This window comes from Onychostruthus taczanowskii, unplaced genomic scaffold (genome assembly GCF_017590055.1).
Source record: "Onychostruthus taczanowskii isolate IOZ18803 unplaced genomic scaffold, ASM1759005v1 scaffold27, whole genome shotgun sequence".
NCBI classification, from domain to species: domain Eukaryota; kingdom Metazoa; phylum Chordata; class Aves; order Passeriformes; family Passeridae; genus Onychostruthus; species Onychostruthus taczanowskii.
This window is the reverse complement of record NW_024500017.1, coordinates 6,030,586-6,052,733: the sequence shown is the minus strand read 5'-3', so window position 1 is coordinate 6,052,733 and position 22,148 is coordinate 6,030,586. Positions and strand designations below refer to the sequence as shown.

Here is a 22,148-nt window from a genome sequence, read left to right as displayed (position 1 = left end):
GGGTACATTCTGCCATCCAGAGCTTGGACTGCCCAGCTGTCCAGTGCTCCTCCCAGAGTAGGCAGCCATGGAGCCATGCTCAGGTCAAATCACTGCTCTGCTCAGTGAGGAGCAGCCAAGAGAAGCCAGCGGGCTTCACTTCAGGAGTGCTGCTCAGGAGAGCAGCAGGATCTTTAAAAAAAATTTCTCCAAGGTATAAACTTAAGCTCCATTGGAGAATTACAGATGTCTGCTAGAAATACAACACATAAGAGAAGGAACAGTCTGGGAGGTTCTCAGAGTGTGTGGTAGAGAACTTCCTGACAACACTGTGAGGGAGCCAACAAGGGAAGGCACATGCTGGACCTGCTGTTGTGAATAGAGAGGGACTTGTGGGTGGCATCACAGTTGGAGGCTATCCTGGGCATGGAGATCACATGACGTGGTGACAAAGGATAAAGAAAAGGCAGAGATATTTAATAACATCTTTGCTTCAGTCTTCAATAGTTAGACTTTTTTTCTCAGGGGATCCAGCCCCCTGAGCTGGAAGAGAGGGACAATGAGCACAATGAAGCCCCCATAATCCAAGGGCAATTGGTCAGTGACCTGCTACAGCACTTGCACACACAAGTCCATGGGGCCAGGTGGGATCCCCCCAAGAGTACTGGGGGAGCTGGTGAAAGAGCTGACTAAGCCACTCTCCATCATTTATCGGCAGTCCTGGCTCAAGGAGAGGTCTCAGTTGACTGGAAGAGAATCAATGTAACACCATCTACAAGAAGAGCAAGAAGGAGGATCTGGGGAGCTACAGGCTTGTCAGCCTAACTTCAGTGCCAGAGAAGCTTACAGAGCAGATCACCTTGAGTGCCAACACACGGCACATACAGGGCAACCAAGGGATCAGGCCCAGACAATATTTGACAAGGTTTGTGGTGAATGGAGTTAAATCCAGCTGGCAGCTGCTCACAAGTGGTGTTCTCCAGGGCTTGGTATTGAGGCCAGTCCCATTTAGTATCTTTATATATGATCCAGGTGAGGGGATCAAGGCACCCTCAGTCAGTTTGCAAATCAATGTCAACATTGAAGTGCTGGTGTATGTCTAAAGAAGGGCAACAAAGCTGCTGGTGGGCTGGGGGTGTTTAGCCTGGGGAAAAGGAGGCTCAAAGGAGACCTTATTGCTCTCTACAACTCCCTGAAAGAAGGTTATAGCCAGATGGGGATTGGTCTCCTCCCAAGTAACAAGTGACAGGAGAAGAAAAAACAGCCTGAAGTTGCTCCAGAGAAGGTTTAGATTGGATATTAGGAAAGATTTCTTCACCAAAAATGTTATCAAGCATTGGAACAGGCTGCCCAGGGAAGTGGTTGAGCCACTGTTCCTGGAGGTATTTAGAACATATGTAGATGTGGTACCTATGAGTTAGGGATGCAGTAAGCAGTGTGAGATTTATGACTGGACTCCAAGCTCTTAAAGGTATTTTCCAGCCTTAATGATTCTATGATTCTGTTCTGTGGTTCCTGGCAGAAAGGTATGACTGAAGGACTAAGAAGCAAATAAAAACTTGCATTGTTTGGAAGCTGGAATCCCACAGCTTCAGGTAACAGGAATACAGCTCTGCTTCCTCTTCCAGCTGTGCCTAGCTAACAGTTTCAGAAACAGCTGGAGCATTTGGCGATAAAATTTTGAGGGGGTATCTCAAGTCTCTGGACTAGTATCAGTACTAAAGAAAGCATTGGTGCTAGTGGCTTATGATGCTTCCCATGTGAAGCAAAAGAATCCATCCCTACTATCCATGTGAGTCTGCTCCTTGCCTACAACCTGAATCACTGATGCTGCAGACAAATTGCCAACACTCACCCAGCCTCCAAATTCTACCTCTTGCTGCCATCCCCTGTGGGAGAGAAGTAACACAGCCAAGGGAAACCTTGAGCAGCTCAAATGGAAGAAAGAGCTCAGAGCAAATACGAGATGGCAGAAATCCCAGCAGTGCTCTCCTCAACCCTTGTAGACCATGGAGAGACCTGGCCAGCAGATATAAGCAGCAGACTGATGCCTGTCTGCACAGCTGCTGTCAGCAGCAAGACTTTGGTTTCTTTGACTACAATGCCCCATTCAATGCAAACGGAGTGTTAAGAAGAAATTAAAGCCACCTGACAAAAATAGTTCTGTTACAAGATTACAGTTCTAGTGAGGATGACTTTAAACTAAATTCATTGAACAACGGGGCATTTGCCCAAAGGTAAAGAAAGGAAGACTAAAGTTTGTGTAAGAAAAGAGCACTTGGAAATGTTAGCATTTCTGCTTGGAGGGAGGGCATGCACAGGCTAACCTCGGGTGTCTGGGTACTAACACACAGAGCCTGGCCTACAAACAAGAAGAATTGGAAGTCTATGCACAGTCAGAATGTCATCATGTCATTGGGATCATGAAGATTAAATGGGATAGAATCCATGACTAGAAGAGTGGCATGGAGGCTATTCATGGAGAAAATGGAGAAGAATGGCAGTCGCACTTTCTTACAGAGCATCTCCTTGTCTATCCTGAGGTCCAGTGTGAAACCAGAGACTTATCTGACAGGAAACTCCTGGTCAAAAGCAAAAGCAAAAGAAACATGAGCCACGTTCAAGGGGACAATGAACTGGGTAATGCTGTATACAAACAATGACAAAAACCAACCCAATTACCAGACTTGGTCCTCATTAGAGCCACATGGCATTGTGCAAGCAATCCAGGGTATTTCTAGACCGGATGGGTGATAACTTTTTAATGCAAATGCTAGAGAGGACAAACAAAGGTAATATTCTATGTGACTTCTGTACACAAACATGGAAGAAAAGTGGCAAATGTGGTCACAGATAGTAGCTTGGGAGCAGTGACCACAAGCTGATTGTATTCAGGATCCAGAAGACTGGGAAGATAAGAAGAAATAGAACTAAGGATTTTATGCAGCACATGGCTCCTGGGACGTTGAAGCAAAAAGTGCCACCTTAGCTGATACATTTCTGTAGAAAACTTACTGCCAACTGAGGAACTAATAATAATCCTATTTTACAAGAAGATTGACAGTTCAGTAGAAGACTCACTGACTAAGCAAGGAGTTTCTTAATGAACTGTAATGCAAAAGGGCAGCAAACAAAAAAAAGAGTACAAAACCACTACTTGGCACTTAAGAACAACATTAAGAAAATGAAAGCACATTCAGAATGAAAACAAGTGATGGATGTAAATAGCAGCAAAACAGAGTTGTGTAAATTCAGAGGAAATATGAGGATGTTGCTGAATGGAGGAGATAACCCAGTGGTTGTGCAGATGAGAAAGGCTGAGGTACTGAATACATTTTTGCCTCCATCTTCACAGGCAAAGACTACTCCTAGATTTCCAAATGTACCAGGATGGTTTGAGAAGAAACATTTTAGGGACAAGTTAGGAATGAGTTAGAACAGCTGATATATTCAAATATATGTGGATAGACACAATTAATCTGAAAGTGCTGAAAGAGTCAGCTGATGTGTCACTAGACCTGCCTCTCATCTCTAAAAAACCATGATCATTGAGGCAGACCCCTGAAAACTGGAGAAAGGCTAGCACTGTGCCTGGCTTTAGCAAAGACATAAGAAAGGCAACTACAGGCCACTTAGCCTAGCCCCTGGAAGGATTACATACCACATCCTTCTGGAATCTACCTCCATACATGCAGAGAACAAAAAGGTAATCAGCCACAATCGGCATGGACTCACAAAGGGCAGTTACTGCTTGATTAAACTGATTATTGCTTCCTGTGATGAACTGACCTAAAATGCAGATATGGGGAGAGTGGTGGATGTAATCAAATGATCTGTTGGGTATATTGAAAATTACTGAGCCAGCCAGCTCAGAGGGTGATGCTCACAGCAAACACCAGTTTGCCATCCAGCTGTTAGCCTGTACCAAGAGGTGTATTGTAGTGCTGAACAAAAGAGCTGAGTATGTTCAATATCCTCACCAAAGACCTGGATGATGAAACCAAATGCACTCTCAGCAATTTTCTAGGCATAACTAACCCGGCAGCATTTGACATATCAAGCAGTAGAGCTTTAATCAAAAGGACCTTTAGGAAAATTAGAACTGGTAATGCCATCTACAGCTTTTCTAGGGGCAGGATGACCCCAGGCATCCCAGATGCTAGGGACTGACTGGCCCTGCAGCAGCTCTGCTATGGTAGATGCCAAGTGAAACTTCAGGAAACGTTTTCACTGCTAATTAACAAATTGCATTCAGCTACATTTGGAGCAGCACGGCCAGCAGGACAACAGAAACTGTTCTTCCCCTCTATGAAGCATTGATTAGGCAACAGCTGAAATACTGCATCCCATATCAGACTTCCCAGTTCAAGAGGTATTTGGAGAAACCCAAATCTGGGAAGGGGCCATGGGCTCATGACTGACAGAAGCTGAAGAAGCTGGGATTTTTTTATACCCATAAATGTGAGGCTAAGAGAGGAAAAAAACTATTTGAAGAAGAGTTACAAAAAAGGTGGACCCAAGCTTTCCTCAGGTAATGAAAACACACATAAAATTGTAGGTTTTTTTCTGACAGTGCTATGAACTTAATGCTTTCATTTTTAAGAAGAAAGACGTGCTTTGTTGTCTCTTATGCAGTATCTCCACTACTAAGCAGCCCACAATCACAACTTAGTTGACCAAATTTAGATATTCCAGTTGGATCACAAATCTATTTTATGACACTTATTTTATGTTGATGGGGATATAAAAGGCATGTTTACATTCACCAATCCAGGAATCTCAAGGACTGATCTTAAAATTTTCAGATTATGACCTATCAGAATAGTTTAAAAACCTACATTGCATTTTACTTAATCAATCAGGAAAACATTTTACCCCATTTGGTGTGGTTGAGATCAGAGCAGGTACTCTAGCTGAAATTTCATCAAGTTTACAAGAAGGGGTCCTAGCAGGTACTCACCCAGAGTGTAGTTCACCTCCTCACATCAGTACTACGAGAAGATTTGTTATTTAGAACAAGTTATTAAGGGGTTTTTTGGGCATTAAGGGAGAAAACCGGCTGCAAGACAAGGATCTAGCCAAAGATTCCTCCCTTTTTTTGGTCCAAGTGGGTGTAGCTCTGCAAACTTCAAGTTGGATTTTATCTGCTAGTACCTAATTATTAAATGGTTTATGTGGTTTTACATTATATGGATTTGAAATGAGCTTTCAGATTAAGAACTTTTCAATTATGTAACAATGCCCAGAGCAGGAGCTGTTCATTTACTTATTTTTTAAATCATCAAATATAGAAGTAAGAACAGAGAGATAAATTATTAGATATCCTGAAAACTTTCCAAATATTAAAATTATGGAGGTGGAAAGTTGTTTTTAGATAGAATAATATTCCAAAATAGGTTTGAAATAGAGAATAAATGTCATGTATCTAAAGCTCCATAGCCATTTAATATAAATTCAGGGTGCATTAGTGCTTGTGGAAACTGGGTTTTCTATGCTGTTTATTTTCTGCTTCTTTCAGATATGGTAGCTCACATCAAAGACCCATCCAGCATATTCTCTTCCCTTTGACAACAGCAGAAGAAAAAAACTGGAGTAGGAATCTAATGACCACCAAATATTAAGATCTCTCCCTGTTTCTCACCATATACCTCCCTACAACTAGCAACATGCAGTTTAGGGATTTACCAAGACAGTGACTGTATTTGAATCTTTGCATCTAACAGATGTCAAGGATTTTTTCGTCTATTAATTTGTCCAGTAGCTTTTGGAACTCATTAATGATTTTAGTCTCCATAACATCCTGTGGCAACTAATTCCACAATGTAATTATTCACTGTGTAAAAAGTTACTTCCTTTTGTTGATTTAAAACCTGCTGCTGGATAATTTCATTAAATGGCTCTTTATGTGACACATGGTGAACAAACACTTCTGTTCCATCCATGACTACACACTGCTATTATGGTCACCTCTTACCTGAATTAACTGACAGCTTCTCCTTGAGCAGAAGCCACACCTGTAATAGATGCTTTTTGCCTTAGTTGGATATTCCCCTTACCATAAAACAATTTCTTACTATTAAAAATCTACCAGGTAAATAAGTGCTGAAAAGAACTAGTATAAGAAGGGACTAACAGAAAGAGTTTGGGTCTGAGTTTTGTGGGGCTTGGAAATAGCCACGTGTAAACTCACGCTGAACTGTAGCAACCATTACACCTACACTGACCTATGCTGTGCACATAAACCTGGTTGATAGGATTTGTCTGATATTTGTTTATAAGCCTGACTGACAAAGGTGGCCAGGCATCTACCAACCTAACTGACTGATTAGGGAGGATGACTCGCTAAACTCAGGTCAAATTAGTCAGTAGAGGGTTAGTAGAGACATACATAACTGATGGGCCAGATTCTCCTAAAATACAGATTCTCCTAAAACATAGATTCTCCTCTCCTGTTCAATTATATTTCCATGCGCTCATCAGGTTATATCTGCCAAGAGATAAAAAGCGTTGCTGTCAGTGGGAGAAAAGGCAACAGTGCTGAGTCTTCTCCAAGGGCAGGTGACCAATCAACAACAGCCAACTCCGGGCTACGCCAAAAGAAGGTAAGAAAAAGATGCAAAGCCTCAACAGAATGTAAGAGGGGAAGCAAGAGAAAAGGCAGAGAAGCTGCTCAGCAATCTGAACACCAGCATTCCATTGAGAGGAGATGGTGGTGAGGGCTATGGCTCATTGTTAATGGAATTTAGCAGAGAGCAGTGGGGAAAGGTGGGGTTGTTTTGTGAGGACTAAGGGCATATAGTGGGGTTATTAATAGCTTCTCCTGAAACTCCCTCTTTCAAGATACAGTTTTACTGAAATGGACCAAACTGCCTCTAGTGCAGCCCAGCCTTTACCTGCATCCCTTGATCACCTCCAACTAAGCATAAAAATATCCATGGAGAAACAGTTCATTTACAGCCCACACTTTGTACTACAACAATTATCACACCCCGCAAAACCACACCCTGTATGTTTTCCCTTACCAGAGTTGCCATCTTCCCAGCAACTCTTGTAAACTCACCACTGCATCCAAGCCCTCACTATCCAATCTTCTCCCCACACAACAGAAGAAAAAGAAGTATCATAACAGCTTTGAACATTGGATGAGTACCCAGCTGAACACTGTGAATTGTTCACACAGAAGCAGTGGCAATGCAGTGAGGCACTAACATCTGAAGAGTGCCAGAGGAGTTAAGAGTAGTAACATTACTGAGCTTTTAATTTCTCTAGTTTTGCAGTATTTATCAGGTGTGATATGTGTGAGTAAACATGGGAACTTTACACTTTATGAGGAAGTCTGGAGTGCATCTGATGTACACACTTTCTTAAGTCTTTTATAATATTTTTCATCTACTGTTAATGTTAACACGTAAGTCTAAGGACAAAAGAAATACTTCAGCTGGTGAAATCAGCTTGCTCAAGCTATGTACGTAGTTCAGATGTAAAAGATGAGAGCCCAGAAATTAGCTCAACTTGCCAACCCTTATTATCAAGCACACTGTTTGTAACTCACAGCAGGTTATCAACAATGGGGCCACATTTGGGAGATACTGTGACATCTGGTATTGATTTCTGGCAGGATTCAGGTATTTTTGAAACCATTTCTTCAAACTGGAAAGATAATAAAATGCATACATACTACCAGGCAGATTTTTTTTTTATTTTTTTAAATTTCAGTAGGCACTGGAATGGGCATAGTTACATACTGCAGCACATCACAAACACAAAGAAGCCATGCTGCTGCTTTGAAATCACAGCACTAGCTTCCCTGAACAGGAGCAATGTGGAATATGAGAAAGAAAAATAATTTGACATTTGCAGCACGTGTTGAGCACATGTTAAAAACGCTGAGAAACCCATTATTCAATTTAATGAAATAAATGTCAAAAAGCTGTCCCAGCATCAAAAAATAAAGCAAAGAAATGCTCTCCATTTTAACAAAGGTCCCAAATTCACAGTTCTGTAAAAGTGAAAACATTCACAGAAAACCATACTACAAAGCTCTATGACTTCGGTCTATTCTAAATGACATGCAGTAAGTTCCATGCACACTCCTGTTTACACCCAGTAATGAACAGCTCAACACGAAAAAGTCCCAAATAATACAATTCATGAGGAAGCTAGGAATGAGAGTTGCAGCTCCTACCACTAATTCCTTCTTAGCTGAAATTCTTTAATGAAAACAAATTCATGGCAGTAGCAGCCACCAAAAAAAAAAGTGTGATCTAGTTAATGCTGTAAGAAACATATCTGTGATTCATTATAAATCTAGGAATTTTGCTGAGGGAAAATCTGGGTAACTGAGTACTATTATTGATAAGATCAGTTTAAAAAAATACTTAGAGAAAAAGTAAATGTTTTTAAATGAGTGACTTAACATTTAAAATTCTGGAGAAGGAATACTAAAGTATCCAATATATGCACATAATTTCTGGAAACAATTACAGTAATTAAAACAACATTCAACCTTTGGAGGGAGACATTTTATGGAAGGCATTCCAGAAACTGCTTCCCCACTGACACTGATCAACTTGGGTGTGTTCAATTAACAGGAGAAACTAATTTAAAGTAAAAACTCCTGCTGCTGAGAATCATCCAGGATTTAACACTCAACCTCCACCCCCTGGCTCCAAGGATTTAAATCCTTGACTGTCAGCAGGAGCTTTCTAGATTAGATGATTAATTTGAAATACTATTTTCACTACTGAGTAACTGAAACTACAATGCCAGTGTTTCCAGTAATAAATTTCATCTACCAAAAAAAAAAATCCATTATTTGAGATTAAGATAGCTTTTTAATCTGGCTGTTTTACCTCAACACCTACTAGTTTCATTATATTTAAAAAATTTATCTTCTTTCTCTAGGCTAGGCTAAACCAGACCGAGTTAACTCACATTGACTCTGAAATGCAGACACTGCCTAGAAAAGTAAGGATACAAATCACAGAGACTTATAGTTGCTCTGTGTGTGACTTTCTGGCATTTCAGAAAAAGTACAGACTGCCAGTTGCAATCTTCAGTGTTAAAACAAAACCATTAAAAACTGAATTCAAGTAGCTTTGAATTCTTCAGGTAGAAAAATACATAAATCTCTTTACAGACAGTGATATGAGATGCTGTCCTCATGACTGAGATTGTGGTTAAGCGAGATGGTAAATTCAGTTTCAGGATGCCTCGTATGAGATCAAAACCACCACAGCTGCATGACACACCAACTGTGTGTAACCCACACTGCCCATTCTAATTTTGCACAGTTAAGCTCCATCAGGTAGTGTCTGTCCTGCAGCCAGAATACAGCCAGCATAAACAGTACCATGTGATCTGGCTTAATTGATGAGCATGTGCTACCAGGTGATTTGGAGCTGCACAAATGCAGTGTTAATAAACACAGGACCACAGCCCAAAGTACACAGTGAAACAATTTGTGAAGGTCAACCACACAAGCTGCTAGAAGATCTGAAAATAGCATCCAGTCCTCCTTAATAGCCTAGTTTGCTACCTACTGGGCAGCACTGCTGCCCAACATAGCAAACACACTTTTCAAATTACCATGTGGTTCTCAGGACTTCTCTGGCACATTTAATCTTAATACTATACCTGCTGCCACCATATCTACAGAGGTCCCAATTCCACGCGATGGCCCTAAGTCCAGAACATTTCTTTTCACCCAAGTCTTCACTGCTAACCAGATGTGGCCCCTGCTGCCCCACTCCTACCCACACAAGCCAAGGGCCATTTCAGCAACTACAATGTTGACACTGCAAATATTTAGGAAAATGTTTAGCTTGGCCAATGTAAGCAACCACAGTGAAGTCAAACAAACCTATGTCCATATGCAAGAGTTTCCAGGGTTTATTCTCCAAAAAGCAGGACACATTTTTACGCTTGCTAGGACACACTAAGCCACTACTGAGGATGTGCTATATAACCCACATAAAATGAAACACTATTCCTACTTCTTCATATGCTACTCACTAAAAAAAATATTTTAATTGCAGCTCACCAAATGTTGACTCTCACATTTTACTGTAGAGAACTACTACATAGATCACTAATTCTCAGAAAATAAAAAAGCCGCTTCAATCAAATGCTTAGCCCAACACATACAGAGACACAGAAAAAAGTAAAGCAAATATTCAAAAGTAAATATTAGAAAAGTGTTGAAATGCATCTTTGTCCCAGTTTCTGCAGGAAGCAGAGAACATGCCTACAACAGTGCTGTATTATTTGAATTACTGTTTGGAGATGGCAGTAGAACAGAGCAAGAAATACATTATTGACTAGAAATTGTATCAAACAAATTGTACTGAAGAAACTTTAAAATATTAAAAACCTCTATAGCTAGCTAATGCCAGAAATAAGCTTGCTTGTAAAAGTTTCAGTAAGTCCTGTGGCATTAGATAGATAGATAGATAGATAGATAGATAGATAGATAGATAGATAGATACAGAGGCATAATTATAGAGTTACATATTATTTTCTTCTACAAGCCTGCCCAAGTCATTATAAGGATTTAATCCAGTGCCCATGTTCTGTAAGATGAATGATGCGTCTCAAGTGGCCTCATTAGTAGATAGGAAGTAAACAAGAAGAATTCCAATTAGAATTCAAGGTACAAAAATAATGGCCAAGAGGACATCCATTGTTAAACAAAAACCTCTAAAGATGAAGCAAGTTCTCAAAAAATCTTCAGACACTGGCATTGGTACAACATCTTTCACTACGGTTTTGACTTGCTGCTGATGGTGCGCCTCAGTACACTCTGAGTGCATTTCAAGATTGAATTGCTTGCTTTTACAATTAGAGAGTTAGGATAAATGCAGCAAAATACTACAAGAGCTCTTTCATTCTCCCTGCCAGCCCAAGGAAAGATATATCCATTCCACTTAACCCATTTTTCTGGTACTTCACAAACACCTTTCTGAGCAATTTCTGTGCAGCAGAGGACCTTTTTGATAAAAAAAGAAGGTCCCAAAATTGTCATGGCTAACAGACGATATTTCAGAATCAAGAAACACTGATGTCAGAGGAAATGCTCTGAGCTCAGCTGTACAGTGAAGGTCACAGTTGCAGATACGGATATCATCAGTGGATTTTGCCCTAAAACATGTCACGACAGTTTAGCAAGAGGGAAAAAGAAGAGCAAAGTGCTTATTAAGAAAGTGTCAGCACCAAACAAGGTTGTTTGTTCCATGAAACTAGCAAGTTCCGTGTCAAAAATTGTTTCACTGACAACACTGTAATGAGTATCACAGTGCCAGTCACTGTCAGAGTCCATATCAGCTAAAACACGTGAATCCCTTGGGATTCGCAGTCTTCCTGGTACTTATCCCTACAGAAAACTAAGTGACAATCTGATTTTTAAGCATAGCCCTGTCTAACAGGCAGCAGCAGCCACTGATGACCCTGTTGGCACTTGTCACATACACTGAACTCAGTCATCACATTAGTTCTGCTGCCGCAGCTGTGCCAGTGAGGATGGGAGCTGGCTGGAACCACATCCTCTGCTGGACCTTACTGTTCCTTCAAAGACCACACTGCAAATGGAGCTACCACTGCAGAAGTGTTTTGTTGCTTTAGTTTGCTTTGTCAAAAGAGATAACTTGGACATATTGGCAGAACCTTCTCCAACAGGACTCCTGGCCTACAAAGTTATGCTGGCAGAGGCGGGTTAACACAGGTGTTATGTCCCTTTCATTTTTATGTGACCAAGGAAAACCATCCAAACCACTACAGCATCACACTGTGAGTTTTAAGTGAGGAAACTAGAATTCTGTTACACAGGTTGCAAATCAGAGACCATGAATTTAACTGTAAAGTAGTTTTAAAACAGGATTCTTTACTTTTCTGTAGAGGCTTTTAGATCACTCACAAGCTGCCCACTTGGAATACAACCTACATCACTGAAGGGAATTATCCCTCTGCAGGATTACAACCTACACAGTTTGCCACTAAGATTATAGACCCCAGTGCTAAGCAATCTGCTCTAAATTACTGACCCATTGAACAAACATCCCCTATAATTCACGCTCCAAGGACCTTCCCAGTCTAAAGGGAAGAACCATTATCAAAAATACAAAACAATTTTAAGAATAGTTCCTATATATACTGTAGAGACAAAATCACTCTTGGTGCACCCCTCACCTTTGCAAAGGAAGAATGAACACTTGACAAAGTGTGAAGTCACACAGGCATAAATGACCAACACATCCAGAAGACATACATGTACATCAGTAGTATGCAGTAGTTTTGCAGATAAAACCCAACAAAGAACATTTTAATTTCACTTCCAGGATTTAAACTATAATTAACTTTGAATTAAATCACAATTACAATTGCTCAAATCAGTCTCCATGTAGGATAATCAGAAAACAAAGATGTCAGCAGCCACTGACAGTGATAGATATGATTCACCAAGAACAATGTGGGAAAGCTCTAGCAGAAGTAGAGATAAAACCCAAGCACCAATGCAACATCTAGTATTTCCATCTTCTCTTCAGCTCAACACCACCTCCTTCCTTGCACTCTTTCAACCAGTCTCTTCCCCATATGTCTACATGATCTCAAGACTTTCCAAGCCCATGTCCTTTACCTTTTCATCTGCCTCTCCTCACTTTGAATGCTTCCTTCTCTTGTTTTTTTTTTTTTTCTTAAATATCTCTCCTCTGTGTTTCTTCTACCTTCCTAAGGTTTGGATTTGATTCTGTCACAGTGCTCAGGTTTAGAAAAAGGCAGACGAAGTGATGTTTGGCAAAGAAGTAACTTGCAAAAGGAAGCACTAAGCAATCCTTGCCAGAGATGCCATTACCACATTAACAATTTCCTGTCACCTGCAAACAAAACAAAATAGCCCAGGTTCTCTTTCCCTGAAGGAGATGAAAATAGAGGTGGGAATAATGTGACTTTAGAAGTTAGTTTTGCCTTCCTTGTTCTCTAGTTTGACCTATAATACACTGTAATTCATTTTACCTAGAGAAGTCTGGGGACTTCAGAAAATTTACCCCAGCTTTTACAGTCCCAGAGAAACCAAATGCTTGAAAAGCTGACAGTGGTCAGTCCACCACCAGCAGCCCTGCTAAGCCAGAGAGTGGAGCAGAAGTGAGGGAGCAGGACAACTGTTAAAATGACAGGACAGGAAAACTAAACCTGCAGAAACCAAGAGCCATGACCCAAGAAGCAAGAACAGGAGGACATAATAAATCAAACTACAATGCCAAGTACAACTTGGCTTGAACCTTGGGCTTATTAAGTAAATTCAGTGTAACACCTGTTTGTAGGGTACAACCATGCCCTGCTCACATAAGCCACTTCCTCAGAGAGCATGCACAGTAAAACAAATGTGCACTGGGTCTTTACATGCAGACAAGAGAATTCAAAGCCAGTGACTACACAGTTAGATTGTTACATATATAGGAAATGCCAATTTTTTATTGTTCTCAGTGTATAAAAATGAGCAGCTGGCATTTTGAAGACATGCTAGCTTTATGGACTCACCACCTAGAACCTGTTCTGTGCATGACATGGACATGAAATAAAATCAAATACCTTGACTCTGCATGTGGATTGTCTTCCTGCACACTGAGTGAAAGAATCTGTATTTAGGACAACACAACATGCTGACATTCTGGTCACTTGAGAACTCTGTCAGAGTAGGGAACACTTGAGTCTGGGTTCCAATTATCTGGGTCCATTTCAAGAGTATAAAAAAATTCTGCAAGAGATACTGCAGGCTCCATCAGTCTTTCGTTGTTACACTAAAAAAAAGAGTGTTGTCTGGACTTTGCATGGTAAGGACCTGAATAATGGCTAACTTCTTTAAAAATACCCATTAAAAATGAAAGAAGAAGCAGCAACAGTAGTCCAGTCATTACACAGGTACAAGAAAATCTAGTGGCACAGGGAGTTTCCACAGACAAAGGATTTCCCACAGCCTATTGTTGGAAACACTGTGATTCAACTGCTCACTTCTTGCTCAACAGGCTGCTGATTCAACCAGAAGAGGATGCTGGTACGTCTCACCTTCTGCATTCCACCTACTGCAGCCTAAATCAACATAAAAACTGGCTTTGAGAAAACATGTGACTATAGCTCATGCTAGTTTCAAGTTATTTACATTACAATCCTCTGGTTGTACAATAACACCTTTTTGTCAATGCCATTTAAAGATACACATAATAAAATATCAGGAATTTTAACTGCTGCTGTCTCTTATCTTGCTAAATTCCAGTTGGACATTTCACTAGAAGCAGCTGGTTAGAAGGCGAAACACAGACTATAATATACTTTCAGATTCACTGCTGTATGAGGAAACTACAGACCAGAAAAATCATCAGCATACAAACTTATAAAATAATCAGATAAAATGTGTTTTACAGCTGGAGACAAATCCTGCCTATGAAGAACAGTCTGCTTGTGAAAAATTAATGACCTGCTGCACCCCCAGAGAAAGCCCTCAGGTAAGGAATTCAGATGGAACCAGGGAGCAAGCAAGTGGAGGCTATTTTAAACCCAAGCTATTCTACAGCTACCTCCAGGTGCAGCCCTAAATTCAGCAACAGTATCTGTTTCCCAGAAGCAGATTTTAAGCTGTCTCTGACAGGTAACTGGAGATGGGCAGTGCAGCTCCAGAGGCATGGCATGCAGCTAGTCTCCAAAATAAAGTATGAGCTGTTATTTTTCAGAGAACAGATTGTTCTACAGCAGAAGTTATATACGTTTCTTTTTCATACTCACAGAGGTTTGTTCTGGATGCTGGCAGGGAAAAGGACAAACAATTCCCTAGAGTGAAGTAGGAAGCAGAGACAGGAGAAGTGTGGCTAGAGGCTAACAGATTAGCCATTACCAAATTTATAATCCATGTAGACTCTAAAACATGTTAAATATCTTAGACCTGCATTTTTAACACCTTAGGAGTGAAATAACAGGAAATGAGCTTGTTTTAATGACACAAAGAAGCTGCATTAGAGAAAAAAAAAGAGGGGGAAAGGAAAACTGACCCTTCCAGTCGTATTTTTTTGCACAACAGTACAGATATGCACACCACAGATAATGCTGAATTCAATCCTAAAAATCACAAATGTATCACTGCTCTGTTGAAACCAACAAAAATACCTTCACTTCAGTGAAGCAGCTGCACCTGTGCTCCACTTAAAATATCATGACTGATACATGTGAAGTAAACAGGACTTGAGTGTTTTGGTGGTGAAGGCACAGACTTGCTCTTTATAGTTCTAAACTTGAAAAAAATGCTGATAAATGGAAATAATGAAAGAAGTTAAAAAGTCAGTTTCAAATTACTTGAAATTCCTGTTAGAACAATAACACATCAATTATTAATTGGTTTATAATCAAAATATAAACAAACTGTGTTTTGCTCAAGTCTGGATACATATCATTAGTCTCTAACAGTGAGGACTGTGTTACAATTTACCAGGAAAGCTTAAAAAATCATGAATAGTCCAAATAAAAGGAAAAAGTTCTGACCCATCCAATATAAACTAGGAGATTTGCAATTATGATGACATCTGAAGTGAAATGTATATTTAAAGGCTGCATGGGGAACAGTGCCTGTATTTACTGCTGTCCAACACTTCCTGATGTAGACATCGTTTTGAACTCCTTTTAAACACATATATTTAATTATCTGAATGAAGATTTTTTCAGTTAAGCATCTAATCAGATAATTTTTAAAAAATTAAAGGAAAACCTTTCTAAAAGAGAAAAACCATGTAGGCCTCTCAACAGAACTAGTGGGAAATGCATTGTTTTGCTCTCCTTTTACTGCATTTAAAAGAACAAAAAGCAATAGCAAGATAATAGCAAGGCGGGTTTCATTGAAAAGCTCCACTACCTTAACATTTTGAAACACAGGCTTCCCACCTTGAAGGGAAATCAGGGATGTGCTAGTGCCTTTTCTGGAGAAACCCATAGAAAACCGACACCGAGAAGTCTCTGTGCAGACACACACTACTCAGGGAGCTGCGTTCTCCCGGCATCGACGTGCCCTGAAACCGGGGCTCGGCCGCCCTGGAGCTGCCCCTTCCCGGCCCGGCTCCGCCGCGGAGCCGCCGCGCGCTCCCGCCGGGCCGGGAACGCGCCGAGCGCGGGACGGGAACGCGCCGAGAACGCGCCGAGCGCGGGACGGGAACGCGCCGAGAACGCGCCGAGCGCGGGACGGGAACGCGCCGAGCCCGGCCCGAGCGCGGGACGGGCAGCGCGCGGGCGCGGTGCCCCCTGGCGGCCATTGGCAGTGCCGCCGCCGCGCCCGGAGTTTGTCCGTCCTTTGTCCGTCCTTTGTCCAGAGGCAGAGCCAGGCCCTGGTTCACAGAGCGAGCAATCCGCCAGCTCACCCTTTGCACGCAGCAGCCAAGTCAGGTGGCAGGAAGGCAGTGGGAAGCAGGCTTTAAAACCTCGGTTCTCTGCAGCCATCAGTTTGTTCTTCAATTCAACTGCCGCACTTGCATCTTCCACAATACAAAGGTGGTATCACTTGAGAGTAGGGTTTCTTAACTACAGTGCCCTCAATCCTTCCCAAAGCACTACCCATATTCCTAACGCTGCGGGTTCGGTGGGGAGAAGTTAAAAACTCTGCCACCCTGTAGGAAGCTGGGTAAAAAAGTTAAGAGTTGTACTGGCAGCTTCAGTATTTTATACCTGCCACAGAGCTGTCTTTCCAATTGAGTATTGTTTAAATGTAACGTTTGTTTCTTTTAAAAGATAATATTTAAATAAGGGTATATTTTAATAACTCAATGAAAAGAGATCATTTACCTGATTTATGGTTTCTTCAAATGCTTTTATATAATGATTCAGTTCTCTGTCCATTCTAGCATAGTCTAACATGACTTCTTCCATATTGTTAATATCTTCTTCATCATCTGCAAAATAAAATACATGGAACATTGGTGACCAATTGTATTATTTTTAGGCAGCATTTTTATTTCACAAATGTTTTATTTACAAGTATTCATGCCGTGAATATCAAATGCATTTGTAAGTTTCAGCAGGTGTTTTCAAGCTATTCATACATACACTTTTTTCTCATTTTGCAACTGTAATCTTTGACATTTCTTGGGTAACTTGAACAAACAGCTTACTCAGAAAGACACTTCCCTGGTTTCATGTGAGCAAGAGAGAGTATGTGTAATTTCATCTACCAACACCTAGTCATTAGGCAATCAGGATATTTTCTGCAAAAGTTGTGTTTCATGACTCATCACATTGCCTCAGAAATAGTCAGAAGAAACTTAAATGCCCTCTCAGTACAGTATAGTTCACAGCTGTAATTAGACCTCTTATCCCCAATAAACACAACTACAGGAAAATCAAAACAAAGCTAGCATTTTATAACACAGGAAATAATGGAAGAATGGACAGCATTTGTGATTCAAGCAGTAAAATTCTAATTGCTAGGGAAAATCAATTAACACAGGTCATGTGATTAGTAATTAATATCTACTTTTATTCTCTTCTGCACTCCTCCTAATTCCACTCCTTTCATCTCTACAACTCTGCTTTCCCATTCTAACGTTGTTGTGCATCTGCTTAGATAAGGACCCTGTGCAGATGCTACAAGGCTGAAGCCACAGCTGTATATTCCTGACACAGCTGCATGTACCACACCAAATGCTGCCAACTGCAGGAGGACAGCCAGCCACAAGCCCTGAATCCATGCAGGAAACCAGGAAGTTAGGAAACCTATGTTTCCACTTCTGCTCCTCCCATTTATTACTATCCTGCAGTTTCCAGGTATAGAGAAAGCAGCTGGAAGCAGCTAGACTCTGAGAAAGAGACCCAAAGTCTGCCATGCAGCATTAGGGGCTGTCATTTGATGGAGCATTCTTTAAAAGCACTTAAGTTGCCAATCTGTGCTGCTACTTTTAGGAAGAAAATTGTAGTACCACTTTTTAAATTTATTTTTTTTTTGAGAAAAAAGGAAAATGTCTCTGATCTGGCAAGCTGGCACATTGCTTAAGTTGCTAACTATATTATTATGTTAGAACATAAAAACCTATCTCTAGAGAAAGCTGACACAATTGTATATGGCCATCAGTTTGGGAGCAAAATCTGAAACACATCACTCAGAAACATCACACCATATTGAAACAGTGATGGATCAAGGAGACAAAGGAAAAGTGCTAAGATACACAAAAGAAGTTACATAATAAGCTATGCTATTTTGTGAACATGACAATTGCAGACGTGACATTTCCTTTAATTACATATAGGCTGGGTATGTATCCATTTTTCATTAGGCAGATGAATGGATACTGCAGACAGAATCTCAGCATTCCTGCAACTGTCTTCTAAATAATCAGCATTTCCCTCTCCCCTTTCCCTTCCCTCCCACCCAGTTTCCATGTCCTATCTGGTAACTACGATCACACTATTTTTCCTTCCTGCTAGGAAGCATATGAAATGCCTCCTTCAAGGCTGACACAAAGGACACTCCATGAATCACAGGAAAGGTTTGTGTAGCAAATAACTGTCATTCTCCTCCCATGGCCAAAATGAATCATATTCAAAGAAACTACAGTGGCCTAAATATTTTAAATTTCTTTTTAGGGGAAAAGAAGTGCATTGTTAAATGCCAAGAGAGCTGTACAAATGCTGTCTTTCCTAATACTATAGAAATAACTTTAAGTGAAGAGTAATTATGTTGCATGCAACTTGAGAGATGTATTAAAATAAAGCTCAAAGATGTGGAACACATCTCAGCAGGAGGGACATTATCTCCAAATACATTCTGCTCTACATTCTTTCTGTACTGACCATTCCACCCATCCACCAGCCTGCTTTACGTCTCAATGCTGTTCCCTGCTGTTTCCCTGATGCTGCTCCTTCACACATTACACACATCCTAGGGAATTGCTGAACATGTCACTAACACACAATCATATCCTGCCCTTGGAGGCACTATGGACATACAGATAGATCTGACTGACTGTGTACATGTCAGTTGTTGTCCATACCCTATTTCTGCTCACTGACAGATACTACAGTCCATTTTCTGTCTGAAGTTCAATCCATAGGGTGCTGAGAGCTAAGAGTAAAATCTACTATGTTGTACCCAGCCACATACCTCCCCATCTCTTAAACAAGATTTAAAAGAAAGCATCTATTACAAGCTATTCTATTTGCCTTTTAAAAACTCTCATTTTTCTACATTACACACAGAATAACCTGCTGTGAAAGGCTCCTCTGCTTCCCCTTCCCCTGAAGAGCCAAGAGCATTTCTGCCCCACCCTAGTACGGAGCAGATGAAGGGCAGAGCTTGGGGGCACATGATAAGAAACTGTGGGTGACTGTATGGGGCTGTAAAGTTTTACAGCTCACCAAGGCAGGGATCCCAGCACTTTCAAGGTTTCTTCACAACAGAGTCCACCATAGGCTAATCAGAACACATCAGCTGACCTGATCTTACTGAGGAACAAGAAATTAGAGAAGACTGTGCTCTCCTCAACACCATCCCACAACTCATTCTCACAAATCCCACCAAACACCGGTTTAGCAGCACTACAGTATCAAAAAATAATTAAAATGTAATAATTACATCATGCTTTTGAAATATTCAAAAGGCATTGTCTGTTATTCACTCTGCAAGCCCTGCTGCTGCTTTTGTATCAGATGTGAGGGTGACAGTGGAGATCCATGGTAAAGAGATTCAAGGCACTGACTCTCTTCCAGCAGACCATGAGTACACTGACTGCTGAATACTCTGCAGCCAGACTCCAGCTACAAAGCCAGACAGCTCTCCAAAGTACTCAAATGTTGCACTCTGCAGACCAACAACCTAGCTTAACACCAAAATCAAACACTCTGCAAGCACTGGATGAGTGCCTTTCTATTATCTAATCAAAACTTATCCTAATCTTATTTCTAATTCATATCTAAGGAATGCATTCCAAACTGTCTGCATATGCTTTCAGCTACTGCCACAAAATACCATTGAAGTGCATATTGTAGTCTCCTTGCTATCTCAGCTAAATATGTTGAGTTTAGTAAGCATTTCTTCACAAGTCATTTCCCTCACCACTCAGAGATTATACATTTTGCAATATTACATTTTTTACTCACAGAAAGCGCAGTTCAAGGCCATAATTTCATTTTCAAAGACCCATGTGCATCATGTTAAAATTAGCTGGCTGAATATGCAGTTTGCAGTTATGAATTCCAACTTGTACAGCTTTATGATCTCTTATTATAATGGAAACAGGGATATTATCTGAAAAGTCTCCCTAAATATTAAAGAACAAAATTGCATAAAGTGACTAGCAAGTGTTCAATTTCTCACTTCTGAAGAGACCAATCACACTTAGGTGCCTTTATGCTGATTTAAACCATAATCAGTCAGGACTAAGTTATGTATCATGAACTCACAGTGTTAAAATAGAAGTTGCAACAACAGAGGCCAGTCAGCACTGATTTAATACATACTTTAGTAACACTCATCTAAAATTTATCCAAAACTTGCATTTCCCAACATCTGCGTTCATATTTACTTTAGTTTCCTGTATACATCCACAAGTTAGCAGAATTTCTGAAGATTTTTCACAACTACCTCTTTCTGTGCAGAAGTTACCACATCAGTATTTGTTATTTAGGGTATTACAGCTGTGCTGCAGCCAGTACACACCAATCTAAATAAGCATTTGCTTCCACTGCAGACTATCTTAAACACAAAATACCTGGAATACCATGAAATTACAGGAAGGCTCCAAACTTACAAATACAAATGTACTTAAAATGAATGCTTAAGCACAGACAATGTGGATTAAAATTAATACATACATACTTTCATATCTTTATATTAGTTGCTAACAAAATACAAAATTTCAATTTAAAGAAAGCAGATATGTCAGTTCTACCTCTGGCACAATGTATTAGTCTGTTTTGAAATTCAAGGCTACACACTGATTTTCCCATGATTCAAGGCAGAAGAGGAATGGTATACTATTGCCTGGAAATTTTGACAGTATATTTCAGACTTTTAAAACACTTGTAACACAAACACCCATCACTTGAGCCATTAGCAACAGTGGTAGTAGGCAGTTGTCTTCATATGCCCCAGCAGCACATAAAATACACATTTTGCCAGCAGGTTTCAAGTTACTGCTGACAGCAGAGGAACACAAGCTCTCTGACTCCCTGATTTAGTTCCATCTTCTGGAGGAAAAAATACAGTCTTGATTCAAGACAAAACTAGCATTTTTGCTATCATTTTTAGTAAGCCCTTCATTTACACATCCAAAAGTGCTAAGACTACCCTCTGCGCCCCGAGTTCTACTGAGTCTACTCAAAACTGTTGATAATTCAAGTTGGACAGTAGATCTTGAAAAAACTCTAACCAACCCACACTCTTTAAGAACAGATTGACAACACATTTGGAGAAGACACCAGTAATGCCCAGCAGTGAGAGGACACAAACCTATGTAGGAGAGCACTGTCTCATCTTCCCACCTCTGTCTACACAGGAGTGAAGCTTGCCACAGCACTCCAGACTATACAGACCAAGAGGAACTTGAGCAGGAGACTGATTGCTTCTGCAGCTCTGAGGGTACATGGTCACTTTTTCTCCTGCAGATACACAGACAGCTCCTCAGAAAGCTTTCATCAAAGATTTCTTTCAAAATCTCATTTCCCTGACCTGCAACATACTTTACTTATTAGGCTGCAGAAAGAGCAGCCTACAGAAAATCCTAAACTAAAAGAAATGAGAAGTCATACAAAGGAACAGCAAAAAACTGGAGAAAATCAAATTCATCTCCTGAATGCAGGCTTCTTCTCATAGAGAAATGGTTGAAAGTAGAATATCCAAAAAATCTCCATGGAGCTGTCTGGATAGGGCACTAACAACTGCAATTCGTAAGAGAAGAAAAATTACTGCTGATAAGAGGAGCAACAACCGTACAGGGGATGGCAATTGGTGGAGTAAAGGGGAATGTGGGGCAGTAATTGCAAAATTTCCCTCCAAGTAACAGTCAGAAGCTACTTACTGCTGAAGCTAATCATAATGAAATCTCCAACTTGTCAAGAAATGTGTTAACTAAGCTTTGGATTATTTGAAACTGTATTTCCCTCACTGTCCCCTAACAAAGCCACTCTTTCTGCACAGAAAGTTTTCACACACA

General features: G+C 40.5%; 1 protein-coding gene across 1 annotated transcript in view; it reads right to left on the bottom strand.

The window, feature by feature from the left end:
• Nucleotides 1-22,148, bottom strand: part of NSMCE2 (NSE2 (MMS21) homolog, SMC5-SMC6 complex SUMO ligase) — a 125,691-nt gene that overhangs the window by 81,249 nt on the left and 22,294 nt on the right. The window contains 1 exon segment of the mRNA XM_041407564.1: nucleotides 16,789-16,895. Within this exon segment, the coding sequence (XP_041263498.1) occupies nucleotides 16,789-16,895 (107 nt within the window).